The following is a 26,143-nucleotide window of genomic DNA, read 5'->3' on the forward strand; positions in this document are numbered from 1 at the left end:
CTTCAAAAAACAATGGACTAACCACTGGCTGCAAGAACTATGTCATCAGAACTAAGGCCCTGGGAGAATAGGTCCAAGAATAGAGAAAAGAAGGAACATTAACTACTGGCCTGCCTCCAATTCATTTAAATATTGCTCAGAGCCCAGCAGGGTGGGACCAGAGACACGGCAGGGACTGTACTGTTGATGAGACTCAGGGGTCCTTATTATGGTGTTTTGGCCCATGGCTGGATGGGCACTGCACACAAGTAGAAGCCCACGTCAGGCCCTGCAGGTGGTTAGCAGGCCTCTGTGTGCTCTGGCAGCGGCTGGTGGGAAGCCCCCAGGACTTCTGACCCCAGCCCCAACCTTGTCCTGTCCGTTGGCAATGACCTTCGTCTCTACTCCTCCCAATCATCTGGGCTCCTCTCCCCAGCACTCAGGTCCCACCGCAGCAATGTCCATTTGGCAGGTAATGGCCTCATTAGTGGACCATGAAACTAATTAGTGGGTTGTGACCAATAATAAAAATTATATATCACAGTACATCACATATGGAAATATTTTTTATGTACTACCCTGTTGAGTCTCAAATGTAATTATAAATTTTTTTGAACATTTCTGGAAGAAGGAGAGAACAGGACTTACAACTGAACAGCACCTTGCAGCTGCTCTTGGCCAGGCGGCAGTTGACATGTAAAGTGGGTTAGTTAGGTGCCAGGACTCCATCCCTGCAACCACTGGTTATTTCCATCAGCAAAATGTTTAAGAGCAACTTAAGGAAGAGACAAGAAGCCTGGTTGTTTCCTGAAAGCCTTCTGTTGACACCTAAGAAAGATAAGGAAGGTTTGGCCAACACCAAACCTTGGGGAACGGATGTGAAAGGACTCAGTGTAAGAGATTTAGAAACACTAATACCAATGAACTTCACTTATGTTATACAAACTAAGTCTGAAAGTGCTTTGAATAAAATAAAATAGAACATGAAAGTGACAAGAAAGCATGTTGTTCATCATTTGATGAATTTAAAAAATGGTACATAAAATAATGGTGCCTCTTATAATCAACAAGTCTTAGATTTGGTATAACCCAGTACATATGAATACTGGGTCACAGTGTAAAATATATATGTATATATAAAACATTTTTATACTGAGTCCAAGTTTTTGAGTCAGTATCTGAGTTTTCTCCTCTGTTCCCCCAAATACATGTTTGACGGAGCATTTAAAAATTGTCTCTAGGATTTTCTCCCAAGGCCCCCCCCCCCCGCACACACACACGCACTTTTGATTTCAGAGAGAAAAAGAGAAAAGGAAAGAGTGATAAACATCGATGAGAGAGAAACATCAATCGCTTGCCTCCGGCACGCACGCCCTACTGGAAATCGAGCCTGCAACCCTGGTGTGTGCCCTGACTGGGAATCAAACCGAGGACCTCCTGGTTCATGGGACGACACTCAACCAACTGAGCCACACCGGCCGGGCTGTAAAATATATTTTTTACTGTTGGTTGAGGTCTAAAAGTTTGAAAGCTCCTGCTTTAGGAACTTTCATCAAAACAAACAAAAACAAGTCTTTCTTGATTCCACGTGTCTCCGTCTCTGCCCCCCTCCAAGTGGTTCAAGGTCTGTCTGTGCCACTAGCTCCACTTCCCACTTCATCAACTTTTTGCTCTTTTAGAAACATTTTAAACACACTGCTATAAAACCTCTTTGCACCACGTACACAGTTCCGGATAACACCCCGGCCTTCTAGCATCCCTTCCTGACCAGGAGCCTCCCCATCCCCTTTAGTTTTGTAGTCTTTGGACACATACTAAAATATATAGTTGGTTTTGTCTGAACTCTAAATGGAATCATTCTGTCGAAAAATTTGTGTTTCTCTTCCCTCGACACTGAAGGTCCCTCCATATTTCAAATGCACAGAAGCTGCAACACTGCTATTCTTGGGAGCATTTGTGATCTTGCCTCCCCGGCGTGTGTGGTCAGTTCGGCTCAAACTCTTAACAAGACTCGGGAGGCAGGTGGATGTCGCCGCTTGTAGCTCTAATCTGGGAGGATTCCGTTCCCCACAAAGCAGTTTCAGAGTCATCTGGCGGCCACGGAGGCGTCGGGAATATGAATTTTTGGTGTGCGCTGGGCATAGATTTCATGGACGCTTTTCTAAAACATGCAACTGAAAGCCAAGTTGAAGTACAGACTAAGTTTTTAATCCAAATACTGAAATACCAATCTGGGCAACAGCGAAATGAGAAGCCTACATACTCAAATATTTTTTTATACAACCAAGACATTTTTAATACACAAATAAAACAGATGAAAAGCTAGTCATCATATCCTTAGAAGCTGGACCTTGAATTAAAAAAATTCAAATTGTTTCATTTTTCTATTTATTACTTTCCTTTACCGTAATTTTCTTTCTTTTGGCCAACTGGTCTATTGCTAAATTAAAATTACAGTCCGATTTTCCGAGCATGTCGGTCTAAGAAATTTCAGCTGCCCCCCCACCTCCACCTCATACACGTCACAGAGATTTGTCATTGTGGTTCAAAATAACTGAATACTCCAAAGTTTCTTTATTCCAAAAAATAAATTATATAGCTTTTCTAGGCTTTAGGTATTTCAAATACAAAACGGTAATATCACCAGACCTGTCCACATCCTAGGATTGCTCTGAAGACAAAACACAAGAGAGCAACCTGAAGAGGGTGACCACGTTCTCTGTGCACCCGGTGGACATAAACACACATACACACCCCTCAGAGTATTTCCAAGATTTTGGGGAAGTTGCGAGGGGCATTCTATAAAGTCCAATTACCCCACACTGAAATTAGCTCACAAAAGAAAAAAAGGAGGGCAAGCACGCAGATCATTAAGAGCTTCAATCGAAATCACAAAGTATATATACATGATCGATGATGTGAAGACTGACCGACCCAACACGTTTGTGTTTAATCAAAGAAATTCTGCATTAAAAAAAAACAGACAGAAAACCTTCCAGAGCAGTGCTATTTCCACTTCTGAGAATGATTCAGTCCAATTTATGAATTTCATTATTTCTAGCAACACACCCTACAGTCCGGCTTAAGAATTCTTATTATAGAAAAGAACACATTTGAATGCTAGGTGTTTCCTGTCGACGCTGTGGAAGGTGACGCTGTCTGGCTAAGTTGCCAAAGGATCCTTCTTACAATGTCTCAAATATATATTTTTATCTATAAGAAACATTTCCTATTATTTAGCACCTTAGGCTCAAGTAAAAAAGTTTTTTGGCACAGAATTCTAGAGTCTTCTTATTTAATTTCTTGATAATTCTGGTGTCCTTGCCAGAAAATTATGTATCGAAGTACACTGTTAAAAATTCTGGCATCGTTTAAATCTTTGAACGAGTCCGTTATCTGGGAATTGTTCAATAAATAGTTTGAGTAAATTCAATAACACAGTTCTTACGCCCCTTAGCGATTTCATAACGGGGTCTTTAAAGAAAACTGGAAGTAGCATCTTACCAAGTAACTCTAGGTGGCTAATGGGTGTCCCCGGTCAGCAACTGGCAATCCTGGATGCATGAACAGTATTAAACGCTATCAATAATCCACGTGAATGCCAAGGAATTGTGATCCAGAGTAAGCTGAACACAACACAACAGCGATGGGAACGCACCTCCCTGGGGTGAGGCCGGCCTGCGGAACTGGCTACCGCCCTGGAGAGGGGAGCCCACGTCCAGCAGGACGGCCGGCCGCCCGCCTCTCCTCACAGCTTAAATGAGATGCGAACACTTTTGTTGGAAACTAAATACATTTTAATAGAAAACAAAATACAAAATAACTCTTTTCAGAAAACAGAAATATTTAATCCTTTCCCCACAAATTAGACCTTGCTTTAGCCTCATAGTTTTCATATGTGTGCACACGTACTTACAGTTTGTTTCACAAAGTGTTTATTAAACTGCTATTGCGATGCAGGAGGTGGGAGCTGATGATCTCAAGGAGCAAAAGACCGAGAAAGCCACACCTCTGAAAAAAAAATGCTCATTGGGAAATTCAATGTTTTCTAATTCTACCTTTTGCTGTATCACCTCCAATTATTTTCATTTCTCTACGACAATCTGCCCTTTCAGGGGAGGGACCTGCTCGTAGAAGTGCAGCCTCGAAACAGCCTTTCTTTCCCACCGTCACTGCAAGAGCCCAAGGCTTCCTCAGTCAGACCCACCCACCCACCTCTAGAAACGCGTCGGCGGGGATGACCCCGTCGCCCCAAATCTTCCCTTTCACAATACACTGTGCTACCACAGTCTCTGAATTCCCTGAACCTCAAAATTCCAAGTATCACAGCCAGTGCCAGGAGTCAAACCTGAAAGGCGGGAGCAGAGACGGCCCCTCTGCCAGTGCTAGGTTCCTCCTCAATAATAATAATAATTACTATAATTATAATAACAATAATAAAAAAAATCCTGGTCTGTAATCACGGGAAAGGAAAGGCCTTTCCCAGGGTGATCCTTGCCCCCTTCCCTCGTCCCAGCCCCGGCCCCAGCGTCCGTACACCAGTGAGGACGCCCTCCGCCCGGTGACCGAGGACACGCGGCCCCGCCGCTCGCTCCTCCTGAGCGCCCTCTGCGACACGCGGACCCGATGCCACGCCCGGCCAAGTCAGCAGCATCGTGGTTTCACAGAGGGGGAAACGAGACAGACGGGAGGGTGCTCACGCGAGGGCACGGTGGCATCTTTGTAAGAACTTGCCACCTGGCCTCCAGAGCATCTCAGTTCTTGAGCTCAGGTCCGCTGACGACCACCTGTCCTCCCCTGTCCTTGACATTCGGGGGGCTGAGCGAAGGGGTGACATGCTCAGGAGTCTGCCCAGGACAAGGGGAGAAGTGGGGAGTTGTTCACAGTCAGTCAGTGATTCGATCATAAGACTTGCGACCCGGGGCCCTCCGCGCCACGCGGCCCCAGTCCGTTACAACGAAGGTAAAAAAAAAAAAGAAAAAAAGAAAAAATCAATGTTCCTGATTTTCCTGCGTGATTCCAGTCACTAGAAGAAGGTTGCAGGCCATGAACTGCACGCTCAGGACGTTGCTCATCTGCCCGGTGTACACGCCCACGAGCTCGCCGGAGGAGCCGTCGGCTGCGGCGCTGCAGTAGCTGTTCCTGATGTCCCAGACCCGCACGGAGTTGTCCATGGACGCGGAGGCGATCAGGCCGCTGTCCGGGCTGAAGGTGAGGCTGGTGATGTTGTCCGTGTGGCCTCGCAGTTCTTTGTAAAGGGTCCCGGAGGCCAAGTCCCACAGCTTCAACCGCTGGTCCTCGCCAGCCGACGCCAAGTACTTACCGTTGGGGGAAAAGGCGAGCGAGAGCACCGGGCCGCGGTGGCCCGTGAAGAGCCTCACCGAGTTCCCCTGCTGAGCGCTCCACAGCCGGACGGTCTTGTCGGTCGAGCCTGTGGCTAAGTAGTTTGAATTAGGGTGGAACTTGACACAGTCCACATCGGCCAGGTGCCCTGCGTATATTCTCAGCGGGTACGTCCGATCGAAGGACCACAGCCTTGCGGTGCGGTCATGGGACCCGCTGGCGAAGTACAGGCTATAGGGGCTGATGTCCAGGTCCCACACGGGGTAGGCGTGTCCTTGGTACAACACAGTGTTGGTGAAGCTCCCGAGGTCCCAGTACCTGATGGACATGTCTTCGGAACAGGAGAGCAGCCCTGAGCTGTCTGCGAGGAACCTCGTGCTGTACACTGGTCCACAGTGTCCCCGCAGGGTCTTCATCTCTGCGCCCGCAGTGTCATCCTCATCATCCTGGGGACGTCAGGAGTGGTGCAAAGGGGACACAGAAGAGAAACGGTTAGGGGTCTGCATGGAAAACAAAATCTCCGGGGGATGGGGCATCTACCCGGCAAAGGACAGTGGGCTTGCTCTTCAGGGCGACCCCAGGAAAACAGCTCATAACGGCGTAACTGAGCGGAAAGCCCCGTACAGCTTATAAACTGCGTTCCTTAAATTCACTGTGCAGCCAAGGCTATATGCAACCCAAAGATACAGAAATGCAAGGCTAATACTTATCGAGCAATGGCTGTGCATCGTACTCTTGGGTTGAGGATAACAGATTTCAATAGCCAGTTAAAAGGCAGCCTGTGAGGACTCCCATCGTTAATTCTGATATCCGGCATTTGAAAAGATTTACTTTAGAATTTACGTTCAGTTCCCAGTTCTTTTATTCCACGGGCATGTCAGGTTTAGCCGCTTTATAAGCCACATTGCTCTCTGTTTCCAGTGGACTGAGAGGAATCCTGACAGGCTCGCTGCTCCCACGCCTGGGTCAGTGCTGGAGGCAGGCGCGGGCCCAGCTCACGGTTAACACAGACCCACTGCAGGAGAGGAGCCAAAAGAAAGCCCGGACCCGTCAGGACAGCAAGTCAGAAAGGCGCGGTTGTCAATCGATGACACGCGCCCCGTGACCAGGCATAAACTGCTGGTGTCCACAAAGAAAGAAAGGTGCGGTTTTAAAACGGTGACTTTCTGGAGGGTCTCAGACATTTTTCCAAAGTAACAAAACGAGGCCTGGATTCAAACCTGCTTTAAAGCCAAGTGACTCCTGTGCGTCTTGGGACTAATTCCTGGGTGGGGCAGGACAGCAGACAGCTCGCTGCCCACGGCGCCGGGGAGAAAGTGCCCCTCCCCACCCTCTCCCTGCAGGTACACTATCTGGGTTCAGAACCCCTTTCTCCTTCCTTCTGTCCCAGGCGAGCTCCTTAACCGACAGCCGTCTCCACCCTGGACTTCGTCAGTTAAAGTGGGTCATCGTTAACACCAGCAGAGCGAGCAGCGAGATGAAGGCTCTTAAACCAGCTGCCTTCGCTGGTGTAGAAATTACTATCTCTGTGAGCTTTAGGTTCTTATACAGGAAAGGGGCATCCTTTTAACTTCTCCTTAAAAACCACTAAATTCAAATAAAACACACGCCCCCAATATGTACATACTCCGGAGAGAATTAAGAGAAAATAAACATGGATGTCCATGAATATTCAAAATCGCTATTTCAGACACCCGACATTAAAAATACATCAGCACTTGGGAGCTTAAGGTTCTACTGAGTGTTACCCAGAATATTAGTATTTTCCTTTCCAAAGAGGTTACAACAACACTTTAAAATTTCAAGAATGACTCACTGCTCTGTGCCAGAAAGTTTATGTAAGAACCGTGGGAGCAGAGACGACCCGGATAGATTAACCAAGATCCTCTGAAACGTAGGGTGGCGTGAAGGACACATTGCTCTCTGAGGCTTAACCGCCTTCCTTTGGAGCAGGAGGGGATGGGAGTGATCCTCGCGGCCCCCATGTGGGGACCTGACGTCTGAGGCGGGCAGAGTGCCCCAGGAGCCAGGCTGGCACTCCCAGGGGTCTTGACGACTGACGTCTCCAGCCTGTGGAAAGCAGCCTGGTTGATGCTATGGACCAGGAGGCGGGGAAACCAGAACGTTCCTGCCATCACTCTCTGCTCTTTGCCAGGACCACAGAGTAAAACCACCAGCCACGTTTCCTCTGCAGCTCAACCCCGTCGCACCAGGGCCTCAGCAGACGAGATGAAACCCTGAACGAGCAGCTGATGCGGGTGCCCGGCCCCAGATTCCCTCTCCTTCCTCTCATCCAGGACTACACCCCACACCCCCTACCACTGACTGACCCTCCCAGGAAATGGGCACGCATCCCGAAGAGGAATTTTTAATATGTCAAGTATATTCATGTAATAAACTATAAAATGTACGTTATAAAACACGCAGAAAATAAAAATTTAAAAAGACTAGAAATAGGGAGTATACGCAGACCTTTAAATACTGTCTGATGAGCTCCTGCACTGTAGCTTGCTGGCCCTGGGTCAACCACGGGCTCCCTGAAATCTCAGACGCGTTATGGACGTTTACCCCGGACGGGGCGTCCCCAGGGCCGCGGCTCACGCTCGGGTCTCCCCCAGATCGGCAGTACTTTGGGGGGGTCTGGAATTTAGCCTTGGGCTGTTCTCCAAGTAGCTCCCAGCGGAACGAAAGGAACTGAACGTGGCTGGGTTGGAAGCAGTGGGGCCCTGCCGTCTACACGGGACATGAGCGCGACCAGGCGCGGGGCCTCGGTCAGCGTCAGTGCACGCGCGCTAAGTGTAAACACCAGATTTCCAAGGCTGGGGCAGAAAGGAGAAAGTACCAGGTTTCATCAGCAATGTTTTATATCGTGTACATGTTAAGTGATAACATCTTTGCCATACAAACAAAATACATTATTAGAATTAATTTTGACTATTTCTTTTTACCTTTTCAATGTGGCTGCTGGGAAAATTATAACTGCATATATGGCTTGCGTTATAACCCCACCGGTCAACACAGATCTAAACGACAGTTTTTTGTATGAATTACAGAACTGAGTATCATCGGCAACACTGAATTCTTTACTTTTCAAACTTAAAGATGACCAGATTGGGGAGAGAACGAAGAGGCTTTAAATACAGGCGACGTATTGTTAGGTGAGGGGGTGGGAGGCTGGCAGTGAGGAGGGCCGTCGTGTACAAATAACTGAAAAGAAGACCAAGTCCTTGGTTCGGTGTCTGTGGTTTTGCCACGTTGCTCACATATTAAAGACATTAGCTTCCACCCTGGCCGGTGTGGCTCAGGTGGCTGGGTGCCGTCCCGTACACCGAAAGGGTGGTTTGATTCCCAGTCAGGGCACATGCCTGGGTTGTAGGTTCGATCCCCGGCCCTGGGGTTCGTGTGGGAGGCAACCAATCCATGTGTCTCTCTCCCATCTATGTTTCTCTCTCTCTCTCGCCCCCTCCCTCCCTTCCACTCTCTCTAAAAATCAATGGGGAAAAAATATCCCTGGGTAAGGATTAACCAAAAAGTAAAAATAAATAAAATGCAGACCCCCCCTTGACCCAGAAATCTTACTCGTAATTGTTTACATTCGCACAAATGCACGCGCCCAGGTGCTTACTGTAAGTCTCACTATCAGCTCAAGGCCTTTAATTACGCTCAGCAGCGTTATCCACATTCCAGACAGTAAGGAATCCTGACCGTTCATTAGTAACGTTCAGTTACTGCTGCTAAAAGGTTTTCATCTTTTCCGAGGTGAGGCACGAGCAGGATTCAATGGCTATGGGTTACCCGGCATTAGTCTGGCTTTGCTACCTGGTGAGGCACGAGCGGGATTCAACGGCTACGGGTTACCCGGCATTAGTCTGGCTTTGCTACCTGATGAGGAAAATAAATCCATTCTCCGCAAGATCGGTCACGTCTGGAAAGAACATTCTAAGCACATCACACAGGCAGGTGTAGGGAAGAAAAAACGATACTCATACCTCCTCCTCCAGGATATCACAAGCCAGGTGGATGCGGGACACGTCCACTTGATGGCGTTCCGCTCTTAACTTCTTGGATCGTAAACTCCACAGTTTTATACAGGAGTTGTCAAACCCGGCAGCCAGCAGCTTGCTGTCTGGGGAGATTTCCGCGGTGTTCAGCAGCTGCTCCGTGTTGTAGAAGGCATAGAAGCAGATGGTGGTGAGGGAGGGGGGGCCGTCCTTGACGCGCTTAATGCTCTCCTGCAGGACCTCCAGCGCGGCCTCGTTCTGCAGGATCGGCGCCGGCACGTCCGGCGGCTCTAGGCCGTGGCCCTCGCTGCGCGAGGAGCTGCCGCTGGCGTAGAGCTGGTAGTCCGTTCTCTTGGCGGGCTGCACTTCAAGGTGGATGTGCAGGGTGAGGACTCTGCACAGGGCGGTGTTGTTGTCACTCTGGAGGTAGCGGATAAGGTAGTTGTAGCTGTCTTCCTGGAGACGGACCACGTACTTGTTGTCTAGGAATGCTCGAAGCTTGAAGTTGGACAGGATGTCCTGGATGGTCTGAGTGGTCTGTAGCTGCTCGATGACATCCTTCTGGCTGGCGTTTTGCAGAAACATTCCATGGAAGCGACTGTAAAAACTCTCCACGGTGCTCTTGGGGCTGCTCTGGACCAGGTTGAGATGGAGGTAGACAAAGAGAGGGTAGAGGAGAGGCATCACTTCGTGGCTATGCTGGGAGTCGGAATCTGCAACGAAAAAGAGCCAGGGCTTTATAACCGGCAGCATCTCCGGGAACGACGGGCCCCCGCTGGGCAGCCCACCATCACACCACACTTTCTTATCAGGGCCCTATTTTCTGAGGCTAGAGACTGAAATACACGCCCAACAAAGGATTCTGGGAGCCGAAGTCCAAGCCTTTGGACCGAGGAAGGAAGAGCATGGCTCTTAAGTCCAGCGAATGTGGTGGTGAACTTGGCCACAAATAGCAATGTGATGCCCAGAGAGGTTAAGTGACTTGCCTACGTTTGCCCAACAATTCAGTAGCTTCTACCCAGATCTTCGAGGTTTAGTCTTTTCCCCAGTACATTAGTGTTTCTCGAACTGGGTGCGTCAGACCTCTGAAGGTCTACCGATGTATTCTTGAGAGACTACGAGTTCTTCAATGAAACTTCTTTTAAAAAAAAAAAAATCTTTATTGATTTCAGAGAGAGGAAGGGAGAGGGAGAGAGAGAGAAACATAAATGATGAGAGAGTCACTGATCGGCTGCCTCCTGCACGCCCCCTGCTGGGGATCGAGCCCGAAACCCGGGCATGGGCCCTGACCAGGAATCGAACCGTGACCTCCTGGATCCTACGTCAACTGAGCCATGCCGTGGGCATCAAAGAAACTTTTTAACTTGATAATTAAAAAACAATGAACACGGTATGTTCAGAATTATCTGATGGACATTTAGCAAGTAAGTGCTGACATACGATTTGAATGCTCTACTTTGTTTTGTGGTGACATTTGGCCTCCGTCACCTACAGGAGTATCGGATGGCAAAGTACTTATCTTAGTGGGTTCACTAACGTGGCTGGCTACCCAGGCTGGCGTGTCCTAACGCTAAGATGACAACGTTCATTCAAACTGTCCTGTACCTGTCAGTGGCTCATTCTGATTTTGTTGGTTAAAAGGTAAAACTTCTCTTTTGCTGCGATCGGTTACAAACCAGGTGTTTTCATGTCGTTAGGCCTACACCACGTGCCAATTAGAGACTTTAACACCATGAAACTGTGACAAAGAATGTTCAAAAGTGTACAGCTTTAATTGTCACGTGCTAACAAGAAAAGCAGGTGTATCTGACACGTAACTAAGTGGCGAGAGCAGGGCCATCGAGGGGCACAGCCCTCGGGGAGGGGGAATGAAACCGGCCTGGTCGCAGCCGTCAGCACCACCCCTGGGCCCACGTGGAGCAGCAAATCACTGTTAACCTGGACTTTACTGCTTTTGTGGGTTTTGCTTATGATTTACTTGTAAGCATTTAGGTTTCATACAGAAATATAGTAAGCATAAGGTTTTATAACTAGTATAATGTTTATTCATATTTAAATAATAAAAATGCTTTGTCAACACTTAGCACTTCTGCTAGTTTTTGTTTTTTTTTTCATGAAAGGAAACCCACACATGGCTTGAGATTTAGGAACCACGTGCATTAGGAATCCTGCCTCCCCACTCAGATGATAAATGACACCAGCATGCCATCTCTGCTCAATACTCCATTTTACTTTATCACTCAAATTAACTGTATAATATATGCATTTCAGAATAAAAGTGTCCCTACTTAAATACGTATTTAGATGTACTGAAAGCTAATTAAGACTGTGACCCGGCCACTTTGGGCTCCTTGGGCATCTGAATCAACAGGTTACTGTGCTGGCTGGGGGGACCGATCCTGACTTCCAGGGGAAACTGGACCGCTCTCCCCCAACACAGGCAAGGGAGCGTGTGTCCGGGGTACAGGAGATCCCGTAGGGTGCTTCTTGGCATTAACGTGCCCTGTGGTGAAGGTCACTGGAAACTACAACAACCCAGCTCAGGCAGGACTGGTTATGGCCCAGACCCCTCAGGAAGGAAGGTGGGGTCACCTGCCAGGTAAGTAACCAGGACCGGCTGAGGCGCCTGCTGAAGGCAGAGGGAACATGGAAGGTAGTTATCAATACCAGCTAGAGCCCGGCCGGGCGTGGCCCAGCAGCTGAGCATCGACCTGGGATCCAGGGGATGGAGGTTCGATTCCCGGTCAGGGCACATGCCCGGGCTGTGGGCTCGATCCCCAGCAGGGGGCGTGCAGGAGGCAGCCGATCAGTGACTCTCATCATTGATGTTTCTCTCTCTCCCTTTCTCTCTGAAATCAATAAAGATATATTTAAATAAATAAATACCAGCTAGACCACGTGACCAGTTACAGAAACGAGGACTGTAATCATCAGGAATCTTCCCCCTTATTCTGCTAAGAATGTATTTGTGTGTCTATGCAAACATCCCCACTATGTGTCCCCCCCCACTCCCTTACCATGTAACCTAAGTTATAATGACTTTGTTACAGTATATAAGTATCCTTAACTTTACACCATACTACTGAAGTAAGGGGAGGTCACAAGAGCAAGCACCACCCAAGGACTCTGCTTCTTCTTCTGGGGACGGGATTCGTACGTTTTCAGTTGTGCCCAGGGCTGTATCTTGTTAGGCGAAATTATAACCTTGTGAATCGTCTTTACTTGAAGATTAAGTGTGGTTTAGGAAGGAGATGGATACGGGTGCCAAGGTGACAGAGGCTGGGCCTTGTGACGGTTTATTTCACGTGTCAACTTGGCCGGGGGACAGGGCCCAGATACTGGGTCACACATTGTTCTAGGGTTTCTGTGAAGGTATTTTTTAGATGAGATTAACATTTAAATGAGCGGTCTTTGAGTAAAGCAGATTACCCCCCATCATAACGTAGGTGAGGCTCACCTAATCAGCTGAAGGCCTTAAGAGAACGAAAGACTGACCTTCTTAGAAGAGGGAATTCTGCCGTCCCCTCCCACCCACTGCCCTGGGATTGGAACTGCAACTCCTCCCTGGGTCCCCAGCCTGCTGGCCAGCCCTGCAGATTTTGGACCTGTCAGCCTGCACAATCCATGAGCCAATTCCTTAAAATAAATCTATATATACACCCTATTGATTATATTTCTCTGGGGAACACTGACTAATACGGATTTGGTATTGACTTATATACTATACTTTTTTAGAAGACCTCTGAAAAATTTCTTTCCCAAAATACTAATTAAAAAAAAAAAAAGGTTCCACTCTTAGTGATCAGACTTCCTACGTAGTCTATTGGGATGAAGGATTGTTTTCAATTCCTTAAAATCTTAGTTTCAGGCTTTTCCCAAATGAGAGGGATTTTAATTTGTAAGTTTAGGAAAAAATCTAGCCATCAAGAACAGGGATGTGCTTGCTGCTTTAAAACTTACTGAAATTCACTCTTGTTTCAGTTCATAGTTTCAAAACTGCCACTTTTTCTCGTCTGAAGAGAACAGCACGTTGGGCTTAAAATAAATTTCAATCAACATGTTCTGTATGTGGAACAAGGTGAAGCTCACCTGAGTCTTCACTCTCGTTTGAACTCGTTCCCTTGCAGTCATTATATACACGGCACGTTTTACTGAATGCGTACTTGCTTAAAATATGTTTTTTCTAATTACAAAGTAACAGCCTCTGAAAAGTGTCCTTCCTTCCTTCCTTCCTTCCTTCCTTCCTTCCTTCCTTCCTTCCTTCCTTCCTTCCTTCCTACCTACCTACCTACCTACCTTCCACTACATAACGAATGTCTGCCTGGCGCTCCACTCTGCTGGTGGGAAACATGAGAAAAATGGTTTTTTTCATGGAGTTTGCAGAAAAGGACACTTATTAAACAAAAACTGGGCTTGTCAGCCCTCACTCTCCTTCGCTCCTCCGCAGGGTTGGATCCGCTGACGATGACATCCTGGGCCTTCGCTCTGAAACACCCACCACAGCACCTGGCCTGACCCTTTATCGCCTTCCCACGTTGAAGAATTAACAGAGCGTGCGCCCACCTCCTCCGAGCCAGACCCGTTACATCCTCACGTCTGACTTCTGCTCATACACTTCCACCCCCTCACCAGAGCCTGAGACATTCCCAGCTATTCCTCCTTTACTCCTGAGCGTGCAGATTCCCCCTTGGTTAGTTTAGATATGAAACCGAGGCCCTGCTTCCCATTCCCACACCTCACTTCTCAAGTACTGCGGTGGACTCTGGGCTGGCTTCCCGGTCACCCCTCTTACCAACCCTTTTACAAACTGCTTTCGGACTAACAGTCACGTCAATGGTTGTCTCCATCACACGGGATACAGCTCGGACTCCAGGGTGTCTGCCTCTATCTCCACTCTGGAAGCCCCACTCAACGAAGCGGGCTCCCCCACTGTCCTGCGCAAAGAACGCCACCTCTGCCACCATTCACCTTTGCCCACATCCCTCCAGGTACCAAGTCCTCCCGCCCCTCCTCTTCCAGTTTTCCAAAATCCAACCCACCTCCCAAGTGCTAACGCAAGTCCGCCCTGCACTCAGCAAGGCCTTCCCTGACCGCCTCCACCTCCACTGTCTCCTCACCCCAAATGCAGGCAGTTCCTCCCTCTACAACATTCAGCAGCCGAGTCCACACTGGCCTGTGAAACACACTTCCAGGGTCAAACTTAAACTTTATTTAAAAACTTTTACTTGTAGACCGCTTATGTTAGGATTAGCTTCCAGTTTAGATGAAAGACTATACGCTACACTCAGGAGGTACTTGTTCATTTGGTTTGGCTGACTGCTCTCCGGAGACCGAGGGTAGAGAGGAATGTCCCAGGAAAAGCAGCCTGTAGGGAAAACACCTTCACCCCTCCCAAGTAATCTGTGGCCAATGGGTTAAAGAGTTAAATTATACAGAACGTAACAGACAAATTTCTCAGTTTTGAAACAAGACATGGAAGTGCAAAGGAAAAGGCTGACAGATTACAATGCACTGAAATCTAAAGTTCTGGGCAAGGGAAGCTAAGAGGCAGGAATAGAGAGGATGCCTCGTATTAGGAAAAAACGCATCATCAGGTACAAGGGGTGGACGGCTATTTTACCTTAAGAGCTCTGGCAAATATTTAAGAAAAACACCAAGAGCCCAAAGGAGGGAAATGTGAACAGAAAACTGCGTCAGGATAAATCGCATTAGTGATCAATATATGGCCCTGCAATACCTAGCCTGGCATGGAGTCGGCGCTTGGCATGGACACAGGCCGGGCGGATGAGACAGAGGCGATGGGCCGGGCCTGTCACCTTCCACGCCAGCTTCCCACCACCCGAGGGGGGTGCACATCTACCACGGAGACGCAGCAATCACATTTCTTAAAAACCAAGGAAGTTAGCTCTCTAAGAACTGACTTAAAAATTTTAAAACTGCTTAAAGCCTTAACAACCAACATCAATGATGAAAATAACTCGCTGTCTCCAAGTGCTTGCTTACCTCGGAATGAAATCCTTCTTATAAATTCAATGTTTCTTTTTTTATCCTGAGTGGAGATGGGAAGCAGCTGATCACTGTTCTGAGATATTTAACATTCATATGACATGAGGATCTTAATGGAATTTCCTTCTTTCCAGTTAAACATAATAAACTCTCTTTATTAAACCTTTAATATCTTTTTTTTTCATTTTTGAAACTATTTAGCAGATTAGTCTCTACTTATGAATTTCATCGCTCAACAACTGTGAGACCGATAAGATAACCCTCTCTAGGGTTTTATTGTTACCTTTAATTTCTGTAACATTTTGGCCATTTCCCCAACCACAGAATACTGGAAATGGGGGTTCTTTCCTTTAAAAAGCTAGCCATTCTGAGGGTCAAGTAAAATTAGGACAACTCTAAGTGTGTGTAAAACTAGATATATTATTCTGGTTTACATGTTGACACCTTATATGCATCTTTACCATTAATAATTATTAATTCAAGGATTATTCAAAATAAGGGAAGAAAAATAAAACAGCTCCAGAGTATTTAAACCATAATTCCCCACTAACCAATACATGCTCATTCCTCTCAATCCTTTGAGGGCAGAGAGTGGTTTGTTTCTTACACCTCCAGTTGTTTTATATAAAGAAAGTCCTCAACAAAATAACTAGAATCAACACGGCCTCTCTTACTGCAACGATCTTTCCAAGGTTAAAATTATTACCAGTCATCTTAGGACTGGGTGAGGGCCGTCGGTTTCCCCTTTGAAATGCTTTTTTAAATTCATATAGGAGGAAGCAGAGGCCCCAGAGAGGCCAAGTGACTCCATTTTAAAAAAGTGATTAATTTAAAAAGTCACACAGTGATCTACTACTGATTTTGTGTTTCAGGGGTCATTACACCACCCACGAATTGATCTCAATTACAATTTCTAAGGCCCTTTCGACAGGTACTATATTATTATTAGTGACATCCAATGTGCATTTCAAACACGTGCGTTTAAACATGTTTCTCCACGTGGCTGACTTAGCGTCGCGGTCCCCGTGAAGGCCGTCGATAAAACTGCGCAGCACACCCAGGGCCCTCGCCCTCAGAGATTTTAACCTTGCCATTGAACTTGCAGAAATTCCAACAGGCCCTGAGTTTGAGGCAAGAGCCGTGTTCACCTACCTCTGACCTTCCAGCGCCTCCCACCCTACCTGGGCCGTTCCCGGTTCTGGGGGACCCTCCGTGAGAAGAGGCCCCCAGTGCTGAGCACTCACCGGTGAGGAAGTTCCGCAGGCGTCCAAACTGTACTTCATATTGCTGGGGCTCCGCCTGGCACGGGGCTGCAGACACGATGTTGGCACAGCCAGATTCCGACTGGACTGAGGAGGGAAAGACACACAGACGGGGCGGGTGAGAGAGTTATTAACCCAGCGAGTGGCAGGACGGGTGGGAGGGGGTGATGAGTCTGCGTCAATAGCGACGGGCACGTCAGTAGATTTCCAAAGCATGCTGGGCTCCCGGTTCGATACGCCCGACTGATGACACATCTCCCTCCTCTCCCTCCTGATACCCAATAAATGGGAGCACGAGAGGAAAAAGGCGTAAGTCACAGGAATAAAGTAGGTGAACGAGGGGAGGTCTGTAAGCTCAAGAGACTTATCGGGAAGCATCTGGCCCCGTGTTCTGACATCTGACAGTAACGGGCCTGGTGGGGGTCTGCTTTCCACCACCTGCTGGGCATTCAGCGGGCCCTTTCGATCTGGAAATTCATGTCTTTCAATTCTGAAAAACTTTCTTGAATCATTTTGTGGATTCCCGTTTTCTCTTCCTGGCACTGCTGCTATTTCAAGGTTCGCTTTCCTGCACTGATCCTTTAGTCTCCTCTCCCATTTCCATTTGTCTTTCTGCTCTGTCTGCTTCCCTCAAGCTGCGAATCACTGACTCTTCCCCTCTGTGTTTTTCAGTGGGTAGATCAGCGTCTTCCACGGCCTGACAGTCCCCGGCCGTGGGCACGCAGCTGAGAGCAGGCACCACGGGAGGTCACTCCGTGCATGCGCCCATCGCCCGGGACGACCGGGGTGAGCGTTCCCCGAAGTCAACGCTCAGGTCCCTTTCTCGGGCAGGTCAATCCACCAACGAAGACTCTTCCACTCGCCTTCCTGGAGGACGTGTGCCCGGCTGCTGCTGTTCTGGGCAGAGGAATGGGGGCGAGAAGGCTGGAGTCTCAATATTCACTATATACACAGGCACTTAATCTCCATTCTGTGAGTTTATGCTTTCTAAAAAGAAAAACAAAATTCCCTGACCCCTTGTGCAGGGGGAGGGGGCACTGGGGCCGAGGAAAGCATCTTCAATGACAGTCTGGACGAAACACGGACACATTTCAGAAGACGGAACACGGATGCGGGAACGGAAAGTAACGCAGAGGCCCGAGGAAGCCGTGACACGAAGGGGGCCCAGATGCGGAGAAGCCCGTGTGCTCTGCCGGAAGCCAGGGAGATAGAGACGCAGAAGGAGGCTGTGCACGAAGAAGGGAGGGCCTCCCTCGCCCTCCGCCGCGTCCTCTGGCTCCTCCCCACTGCCATCAGCACCTCCTCACCGCAGGCTGGCCTCGCCCCCGCTGGGCGGCGCTGTGCCCTTTCCATAGCCCCCGCTTCGGGCCGGGCCTTTCCCGGCCGCACAGCTGCCAGAGCGGCCTTTCTACCATTCGCGCCAGATTCCTGGGAGACCCTCCTCCAACCCCCCTGGTCAACAGCTCACGGCTCCTTTGACCATCTCCTGACCCTGACTATACGCCAGGAACCACGAGACCTTCTGGGCAGCCTCCCCTGACCTGCCAGGCTAATTTAGACCAGCATCTTCTCTGCTCCTACAGAACCCGGGGCACCCGCCCCGCACAGGACTTACTACCCCACACCCTCCTGTAGTGGCCGAGGTGTGTCTCGCTTCCCGACGACACGGCAAGCTCCTCGGGAGCTGCGATCAAATCTTAGCTCTCTCTAGAACTGTTCAGCCTGGCCTCCGGCAGATGTTCAATAATTATCTGCTGAATGCAGACAGACATATTCCGATTACTGAATTAGCAGAAAAACCTCGGACGAGTCTTACGATACATTTCGTGTTTCTCACCGCTTCCTGGTGGTTTTCCAGGAGCAACAGCGGCTCTCCCAATGAGCTACACATCTAACTAAGACACGCAGGCGTCTCGGGAGGCTCTGGAAGGCTGCTCGGCAGCGCTGGCTCCGAATTCCCGCCAACAGCAGCACAGAATTCCCGCCCCAGGTTCCAGTGGACACAGGGCGGTGGGAGGTTATCAATGCACGTGACAGGCCGTGGCGGCAAGTGTAGAAGGAATTACCCGGGCTGTCCTACTTGAAACCACAAGGCACTTGTGAATCTATGCCAAGTCCATCCCCTGGCCCTGCTCTTGCCAAGGTGACCCAGCGGAGTCTGAAGGAAAGAAGAACACGGTGGCTTCGCTGCAGAAGGAGGCAGCCGCCGGACGGAGCTCCCTCCACTGCCTCGAGGGCCAGGAGCCACTCGCTCCTTTGAGGGCATCCTCAGGCCTCCGCAGTCCCCCCACTCGTCCCTGCAGCCACCGCAATGCGCCCTTAGAGCACAGTCTAGATCCTCGGCTTTGAGGGTAACAAGAGGTAGCTAAGGTAGCTTTTGCTGCGAGTGCAAAAGCTGAAACCATGAGGCGGTGGAGCAGGTGGCGAGACTCTTCCAGAAGAAGGAAGTACAGGCAGAGAGAGAGAAGGGCCCGCGTGAGCAGGGAAGGGGAACCGGGGCTGAGCCGGAGGAAGCGCGCCGAACGCGGACTCCGCGCTCGCTAAGGAAGTTCATCGCCACCCTGGCGACCCTGCAGTGAATTCTTTTTCCAAAATCGCCAGTGCACAAATTCAATATAAAAAAATGACATCCACATAAATAGCCGGACACACGAAATAGCGAGGTGACAATTATTTGTTACTCCAGATGAGTTCACGACAAAATTTTTCAAAAAACAAACAAACAAAAAACCCAATTTTGACCTAAAAATGTTTTAAAATCTCAGGGACATATGTACGTTGCCAATATTTCCAACCACCGATCCCAAAGTAGTCGTTCGCCGAGCAAACCTGCCTTCCACGGGCGAGGCTCCGGGCTCCAGGAGGGGGACGTGTGTACAGGGGGACAGAGACCCTGGCCCCGTCAGTCTTGTAGGGTAAGAGCGCATGGAAGGGAGAACTGCACCTGGCGTCAGGCACAGGTAAAACCAGTCAGCGCTCTGAGGAGGGATCGATCACACCAGGAGGTTCTTAGAAGTGGCGCCTGAGCAGGGTCTGGAGGCCGGCACTCCCTCGGTGCTGCCCCCAGGCCGCTGGACAGCCTGCTCTCTCCGGGGTCACCTCCAGAAGGAGGACGGGCCCATGGGCACGCGCCTCCTGCCCCTGCCCCAGCCACCCGGGGCAGCCCCGCCTACCTGTGAGGTGGGCTGCCATCTCCTCAGCCGTCTGGGACAGCCGCAGTCCTTGCTTCAGGGGACCGTCCGAGTCCACGTACTGACGGCGTTTGAGGTAGCAGGACACTGCCATCTGAATCTGCTCGGTGCGCACTCGTTTCATGACCTTGGGGAGGGGCGGGACCACAGAACGCAGAGCTGTCAGAGGTCCGGGACATCCCCCAGCCCAGCCCAGCATCACACCTGCCCCAAATCAGCACTGGAGGAAGACCAGCCCGTGAACAGTTAAGAAGCAAAACTAAGTTCCCCGATCACCAGCCTGGGGCTCCCCGCGATTCTACTTCCCCCATAATGCAGCCAACGTCAGTGACGGGAAACACAGATATCACAGAAATGACGCCACAGATCACCCCCAAATCAGCCTCAATTATCCAAAGTAATCTACCCCACGGAACGCTTCCTGCCACTTTCCTTTCCTTCCTTCCAGGAGCCCGCGAGGTGCGCTCTGCGTATACACAAGCCTCTCACCCTGTCGATGCTTCTGTGTACTTGCAGCTGCAAGTAAAGAGCGAGGGAGGTAAACCGCGCGGCTCAAATGAAAACGCGGCTCCGACCCTGGGCTTCGGGCCGGCAGCCTCTTCCTGACACAGGAGAAGGCCCGGCACCCCTCTCCCCGCCAGCGACGCCTCACGTTCTCAGCATGTTTACCCAGATCCTGAATTTCTCGGGGTCTCTGACTTTGCACCGCCCCCTGCCCGCTTCTGCGGCTGGCTCGCTGCTCATTAACACCCGTCTCACAGAGTGGGCAGGGGACATGAAAGGCCCCGGCGCTCACCTGGTCTTGTTTGTGCTTTGAGAGCATCTCTAAAGAAAAGTTCATTGGGGCCGATGGAAATCTTGGCATTAAGTGGAGTTGGGGGTCGTCCGTGGCATCATCGGCTTGAATAATCAAAAGTAATTTCCCTCAGCAAAACTGTGGGAGGCAGTTAGACATGCAGAGCAAGGAAGATGGGCCAGGTACAGAAGGTCGCCAGGTGGAAAGCCCTGGGTGCCTAGCAACAGACAACTGCAGGGTGGGACCTGGCCTCCAGGGTGGCCTTTCCTCCCCTAGAGATAACATCGAGGCCTCAGGTGTACTTCAGCTCCAGGCCCAGGGGAGCTACAAAACCAGCCACAGCTGACCTCAGGACCAGCTGCTTTGGGTAACAACCCCCTGCCCTGGCGCCGACAAATCGATCGGTGGAGACCCCGGCCCTGAAAGGACACACCTGGAGAGCTGCTGAATAGTCTATTGAGATCTGGGACCGCCCCTAAAATCTTCTCCCTTAAAACCCTAAGGACTAGAACCCAGGGCTCTCCCTCCTGGGAACAGGCCCACACATTCTGCTTTCCCTTCCCCGATCCCCTCCCCTCCCCGAGTTAGCATTACTTTCCTCACTGCCAAGCCCCCAGGGCCCTTCCTTTGCCTCTATAACTTGTTTCCTGAGCCCATTTCTTCTAGGAATTACTTTTCTACCTATTTGATTAATGAAATAAATGTTCTCTTAGAGTTCGGGCCTTGGCTCTGAATTCTTTCCCAGCCAGAACACAAGGGCTGAGGCTGCTGAACCCAAGTCCCGTCTGACCCCACGGGCCTCACACCCGGTGCATAATGAAGCCGCAGCTCGGGCTGTTCATCAGTCGTGAGCCAGCCTCCTCACCACCTTGGCTTCGAGGCCATGACTACGCTCTCTCCCCTCCGGCCCTGGGTTTTCTCTCTCTGCGGATTGCTGCACTGTGGGCATGGGTCGGGCATTTAAAAGCCATCAGGGCGCCGGCCCCTGTGACAGGATGGGGTCATGGAAGGGGAAGTTTGCACTGGGCACTCCACCAACTGCAAGACGCGGTCCTGCACCCAGGAACGCTGCAGTCACGAGAGGCCCTTCCCCACGGCTCCTCCCTGCCAGGTTACTAGTTCCAATGGGGGGAGGGAGAGACCCTCGCCCTTTGGCTGGAAGGATGTCCTGTCCCTCCCTTTCCCTTCCTTCCTCTGCGTCTGGAGTGAAATCCAGGCTGACTTTCTTTGAGCTTTTGAAATCCTCAAGGTGGAGCTAAGGGTTAAGGGTTGGGAAACTCTAGGCTATAGATGAGAATGGACATAACTGAGGACAGGACAGAAAAAAAAAAATGGATGGCTGCGTTTTAACTTTGGCTTTTCAACTAGAATTGTTTTCTGAGGATCTGAACAGGACCTTTTGCTGGATAAATGAGCCTAAACTCTTTCTGCTTCCAAAACAAGGGAACCCTCGAAGTTTCTAATCTTCCTAAAGAAGGGGACAGGATTTGCCCTCGGGGCCCGAGGTGCGGTCTCCGTCTGGCCAGCCGGCTCACACACACAGGTCACCAGGAATCTTCTCTGGTCCCTGAAACCAACTTCTGTGGGAGCCTCAGGGTTAACTTAACAGGGACTCTCCCTTCCCTTGGAGGGGTGGCTGCTGCTCTCTCCTAGGCCTCTGAAAAGACCAGTGCTTTTGGGAACACGAAAGGCAGGGAACAGGTCACTAGTCTGATTACTGGAGACCAGGGTTGTAGCACGAGGGTTCTCCACGTGAGGTGACAGAGGAACTAGGCACCCCTGATACGGACAGAACTGATAGAGGGCATCCCGGTAAGGCCGGAGGTCATCAGAAGAGGGACACCTCGCTTGAACGGGCCATATTTGTTGGGGCCCTACCGGGGTGTCTGCAGGACGGCCACAAACAGCCCAGACGAGCAGGACCGCCTCTAACTCTTGGCTGGGAACTTATCTGTCTCTCTGTAGGTGGGGAACCAGTCTAGTGCTTCAAGATACCCCTTTTGGGTGAAATTTGACCTGAGTCCTTCAGGCCTGTTTTGCAACATAGCCTGGCCCCAACATGATGTGAGAGAAACACTGACTGGTTGCTTCCTGTATGTTACCGACTGGTGATCGAACCTGCAACCTAGGTATGTCCCCCGAGCTGGAATCGAACCTGCAACCTTTTTGGTGCATGGGCCGATGCTCCAAACAACTAAGCCACCCGGCTAGGGCTTAAATTATTTTCTAATAAAGATCGTTTAATTGCTGATACAAGGATTCTGATACTTTGAGAGTGCTCTAAGCACTCATCTGTCCATCAATGAGACAGATAACTGTTTCTTTGTGGTTACTAATAAGCATGACTGTATCAATTTGACTGTACCAGTCATCCTCTGCGCTTCTCTAACCTGGCTACACATAATAATGTCTTGTGTGTGTGTGTGTGTGTGTGTAAATAATTTCTGCCCCGAAATTCTGATTCAATGTTATATTTAGAGGGGAAAAAATTAAATGCATACAGAGACTGCGGGAGTACTGTCCTTTACCAGTTTGGCCCAAAAGTCAGGACTAGTCAACCCACCAGCTTTGCCCCCCCCCCCCAGCTAAAGCTGCTTTTAATCTAACTTCAAGAGCTCTTAGTCTCCAAACTCTTCCAAAGCAGCCTGATTCCTCGTATTTTAGCTGAGACTAAAACTTTTCCAGATTTCCTGCCGCCAATCTCTTGTTGCCATGGGAATGTATCAAAGTGTGTCTCTTAGTGTTTCAAATGAGATGGGAGGAAGAGATCACCTCTAATGAAAAATAACCTGAGCATGGGAGAGACAGAACAACTGATAGAGAGGCCCTGCAACGACGGTGCCTCAAGGCGGGGCAGTCTATGCATGTCTGAGGGGAAGACAGACAGCCGTCCAACAGCTAGGAGTGAAAATGAATGACAGTAAAAACTGGCCATATTTGGGATCGCTAGAAACTAGTTTGTAAATACTCATTCTAACAAATTTGCCCAAATTGGTTGCCCCAAAGGGCAGTTTCTCTGGATCCAAACCATCATTTATAACAAGGGACCTTCCCAGAGGGTGGGGGGTGAGCCAGCCGTAGGGGAAAGGATGTTAAGGGCAGGAAGGCTGGCCATGGACTCTCTTCACAGCCACGCTCAACTAAAATACCAGAGACAAGACCCGATGGACTAAGCTGGATTTGATTCCAAAGCACACGCAGTTCAAGTGAATAATGAACGGCGTTCTGCAGAGGGCGCCCTGGAACGGGTGGGTTCACCCTGAGAGAGGGGCCTGAGCCTTGCAACGTGCTGCGGCTCCGTGACGCGGGGCGAGCACTCGCCGCCCCTGCTCAGGTGTTCCTAGGTGGCTAAGCATCTTCGTGGGGTCGCCTGAGAATTTCCTCTAGGCGTAAAGCGGTCCTACAGGGATGTCCACAGCATTGGCTCCTCTGGAGACACGGCGCATGGAAAGGCTGCTTTTCCCTAGAAGTTTGTTCAGATTCCATAGATCTCAAAATCCACGCGGGAAATCCTGCTCTGCGGCCAACAAGGGCCACCAGTCAGCTCCCGTGTTAATGAAGATGGACAAGATGAGGATCCTCTACTTCTAAATGAATCGTTTGCATGCACAATTAGAAAAAGCCAGCTTTAAAATTAGGTAGAACGGAAAACACATTTAACTGGCCTCTTGAAGCTTCAAGAGGATCTAGATAAATGAATCAACTTACGATGTCCTTCAGGTGCCAACCCAATTCTCCGAGCTATTGAGCACGGCTGTCCTTGACACGGGAAGGTCATTTGGAATTTGACTTGTCAAGGGCAGGTGTAAATTGTAAATGCCTCCAGGGTAAAATCTGTATCCACCTGTTGTTCTACAAACTAGTGTGTTTCCACCAGGCTTTGATAATTTCTAGAAAATGCCAAGTTGTTCGCTGCTTTCTTTCCCAGCGAGCTCCCAGGAGACCAAGACTTGAAAGACTGCTTGACTACCACCTGGAGATTTTGTTTATTGGAAGGGACATCAAATAGGAGACGCTCCCCAATCTCACTGGAAGGGACCTAACCGCGAATGGACATCTACACACCAATGGGCATCAAAAACTCTCGGCTGAAAAGCCGCTGACACCAGAGGTAGACAGCTGCCCCAGGACGTGAGCAGGGCCGGTACACCTGAGCACCCATTTCGTCTTTACCTGTCTGCTCATGACATGAGTCACGATGGTCACACTTGTCCTTCGGGTCTTCCTATGTAGTCCACTTGTTTATGATACCGAGCCTGAATAAGGTAGCTGCTAAGACTCCTCACGGACATGTAAATGTTATACCGCAGAGAAATGAGCCAGAAGGCAAAACGCGGGTCGTGACGGTTCACAGGACAGAAAGGATGGAGCTGTTTTTCCCTCCCTGCAATGAAAGCCGTACGACCAGACTGCATTCCACTTACCTGCCCCTCCCGTGGAAAAATTCAGCCTCAACTCAGCTCCCGCGATTACAGCACTGCCCCATCCCCAACAGTCAATGAGACATCCTAGGAACGGGCCTTCCCAGTGCTGTGAGACCACAGTCTGACCAAAAGGTTGGTCGTCAAATGCACCCTTCAGGATAATTATGACCGAAAGGGGGAGCTGTGGAGGGAAGGGGGTTGGACAGAAAGTAACCTCTCAGAGTGATCTGATAAAAAATTCCGAACAAGGCAGGTCACGGTGGGTGATCATGCCCCGGGCCTGTGACTTCCGTAGTGAAAGGTTTTAAGCCAGCCCTGTCCATTTTCCTGTGCACCTCGGGTAACACACCTTTGAAATACCAGAAGTAATGCCCCTAAAGGGGGTATTAACCCTCCAGAGAGCACATAATCTTAACTACCCTGTAATTCCAATCCCTGCCTTGCTTTCTCCCACCTCCATGTAATCTTCCTTGGTTCCCTTCTTAATTTCAGACACATAAAAGCTGCAAAATGGTTATTCTTGGGAGCATCTGAGATCGTTTCCCCGCATGTGTTGTCAGTCTGGCTCAAATAAACTCATAAAAAATTCTCCAAAAAAAAAAAAAATCTGCAGAGAAGCCAGTTCCCCTCCCCCAACAGATTTCCATAGTACTAATATCCATATATGGACAAAAAAGAAACAAAAAAACACAACTCCTTAAAATAGACCTATCTTTTGAGAGATTCAGACATGAGACTAATATTGCAATTTCAAGTTACCTCCTCAGCTTTTTTATAAAAATCTTTTAAATTTAAGTTGAGTTTGGATATAATTATCTGTGTTAAAATTTCAGGATTTCCCATCATTTTCAATTTACATAAAATATCTTTTTTAGAAGTAAAAATAGACAATCACATACTTTTTCTCTTTTTGTGACATTATTAGTATTTCTGGAATTTAAAAGTAGTCTGATACCATATGTATCTTTCTCATGTATTAACAGTTGCCTACTATTTAGTACTTCAACAAAGCTGCTATATAAAATCAGGACATGATTATTTTCTGGTTTCATAGTAACAAATGCAGGAAAAACCACAGCCACACTCATATTTTATAGAAATACGGGGAATGCAGACACATGGGAACCAGGCACACTTTTAA

The 26,143-nt window shown here is 49.3% G+C and overlaps 1 protein-coding gene across 4 annotated transcripts in view; it reads right to left on the reverse strand.

Moving 5' to 3' along the window:
- Positions 1–2,173: 2,173 nt before the first annotated feature.
- TAF5L (TATA-box binding protein associated factor 5 like) overlaps positions 2,174–26,143 on the reverse strand; it is a gene marked incomplete at its 3' end in the record, with an annotated part of 30,592 nt that continues 6,622 nt past the window's right edge. For 2 of the 4 annotated variants that reach the window (XM_081124060.1, XM_081124061.1), the window contains exons 2-5: positions 19,765–19,909; positions 16,574–16,678; positions 9,312–10,036; positions 2,174–5,768 (exon numbers count right to left, since the gene is read on the reverse strand). In XM_081124060.1, coding sequence (XP_080980186.1) covers positions 4,971–5,768; positions 9,312–10,036; positions 16,574–16,678; positions 19,765–19,906 — 1,770 coding nt within the window. In that variant the 5' untranslated portion in view covers positions 19,907–19,909. Of the gene's footprint in view, positions 5,769–9,305; positions 10,037–15,326; positions 15,373–16,573; positions 16,679–19,764; positions 19,910–26,143 lie in introns of those variants that run through there. The other 2 variants (XM_081124062.1, XM_081124063.1) reach the window with 2 other exon arrangements.

Source organism: Miniopterus schreibersii (assembly GCF_964146895.1).
Source record: "Miniopterus schreibersii genome assembly, chromosome: 21".
NCBI classification, from domain to species: Eukaryota; Metazoa; Chordata; class Mammalia; order Chiroptera; family Miniopteridae; genus Miniopterus; species Miniopterus schreibersii.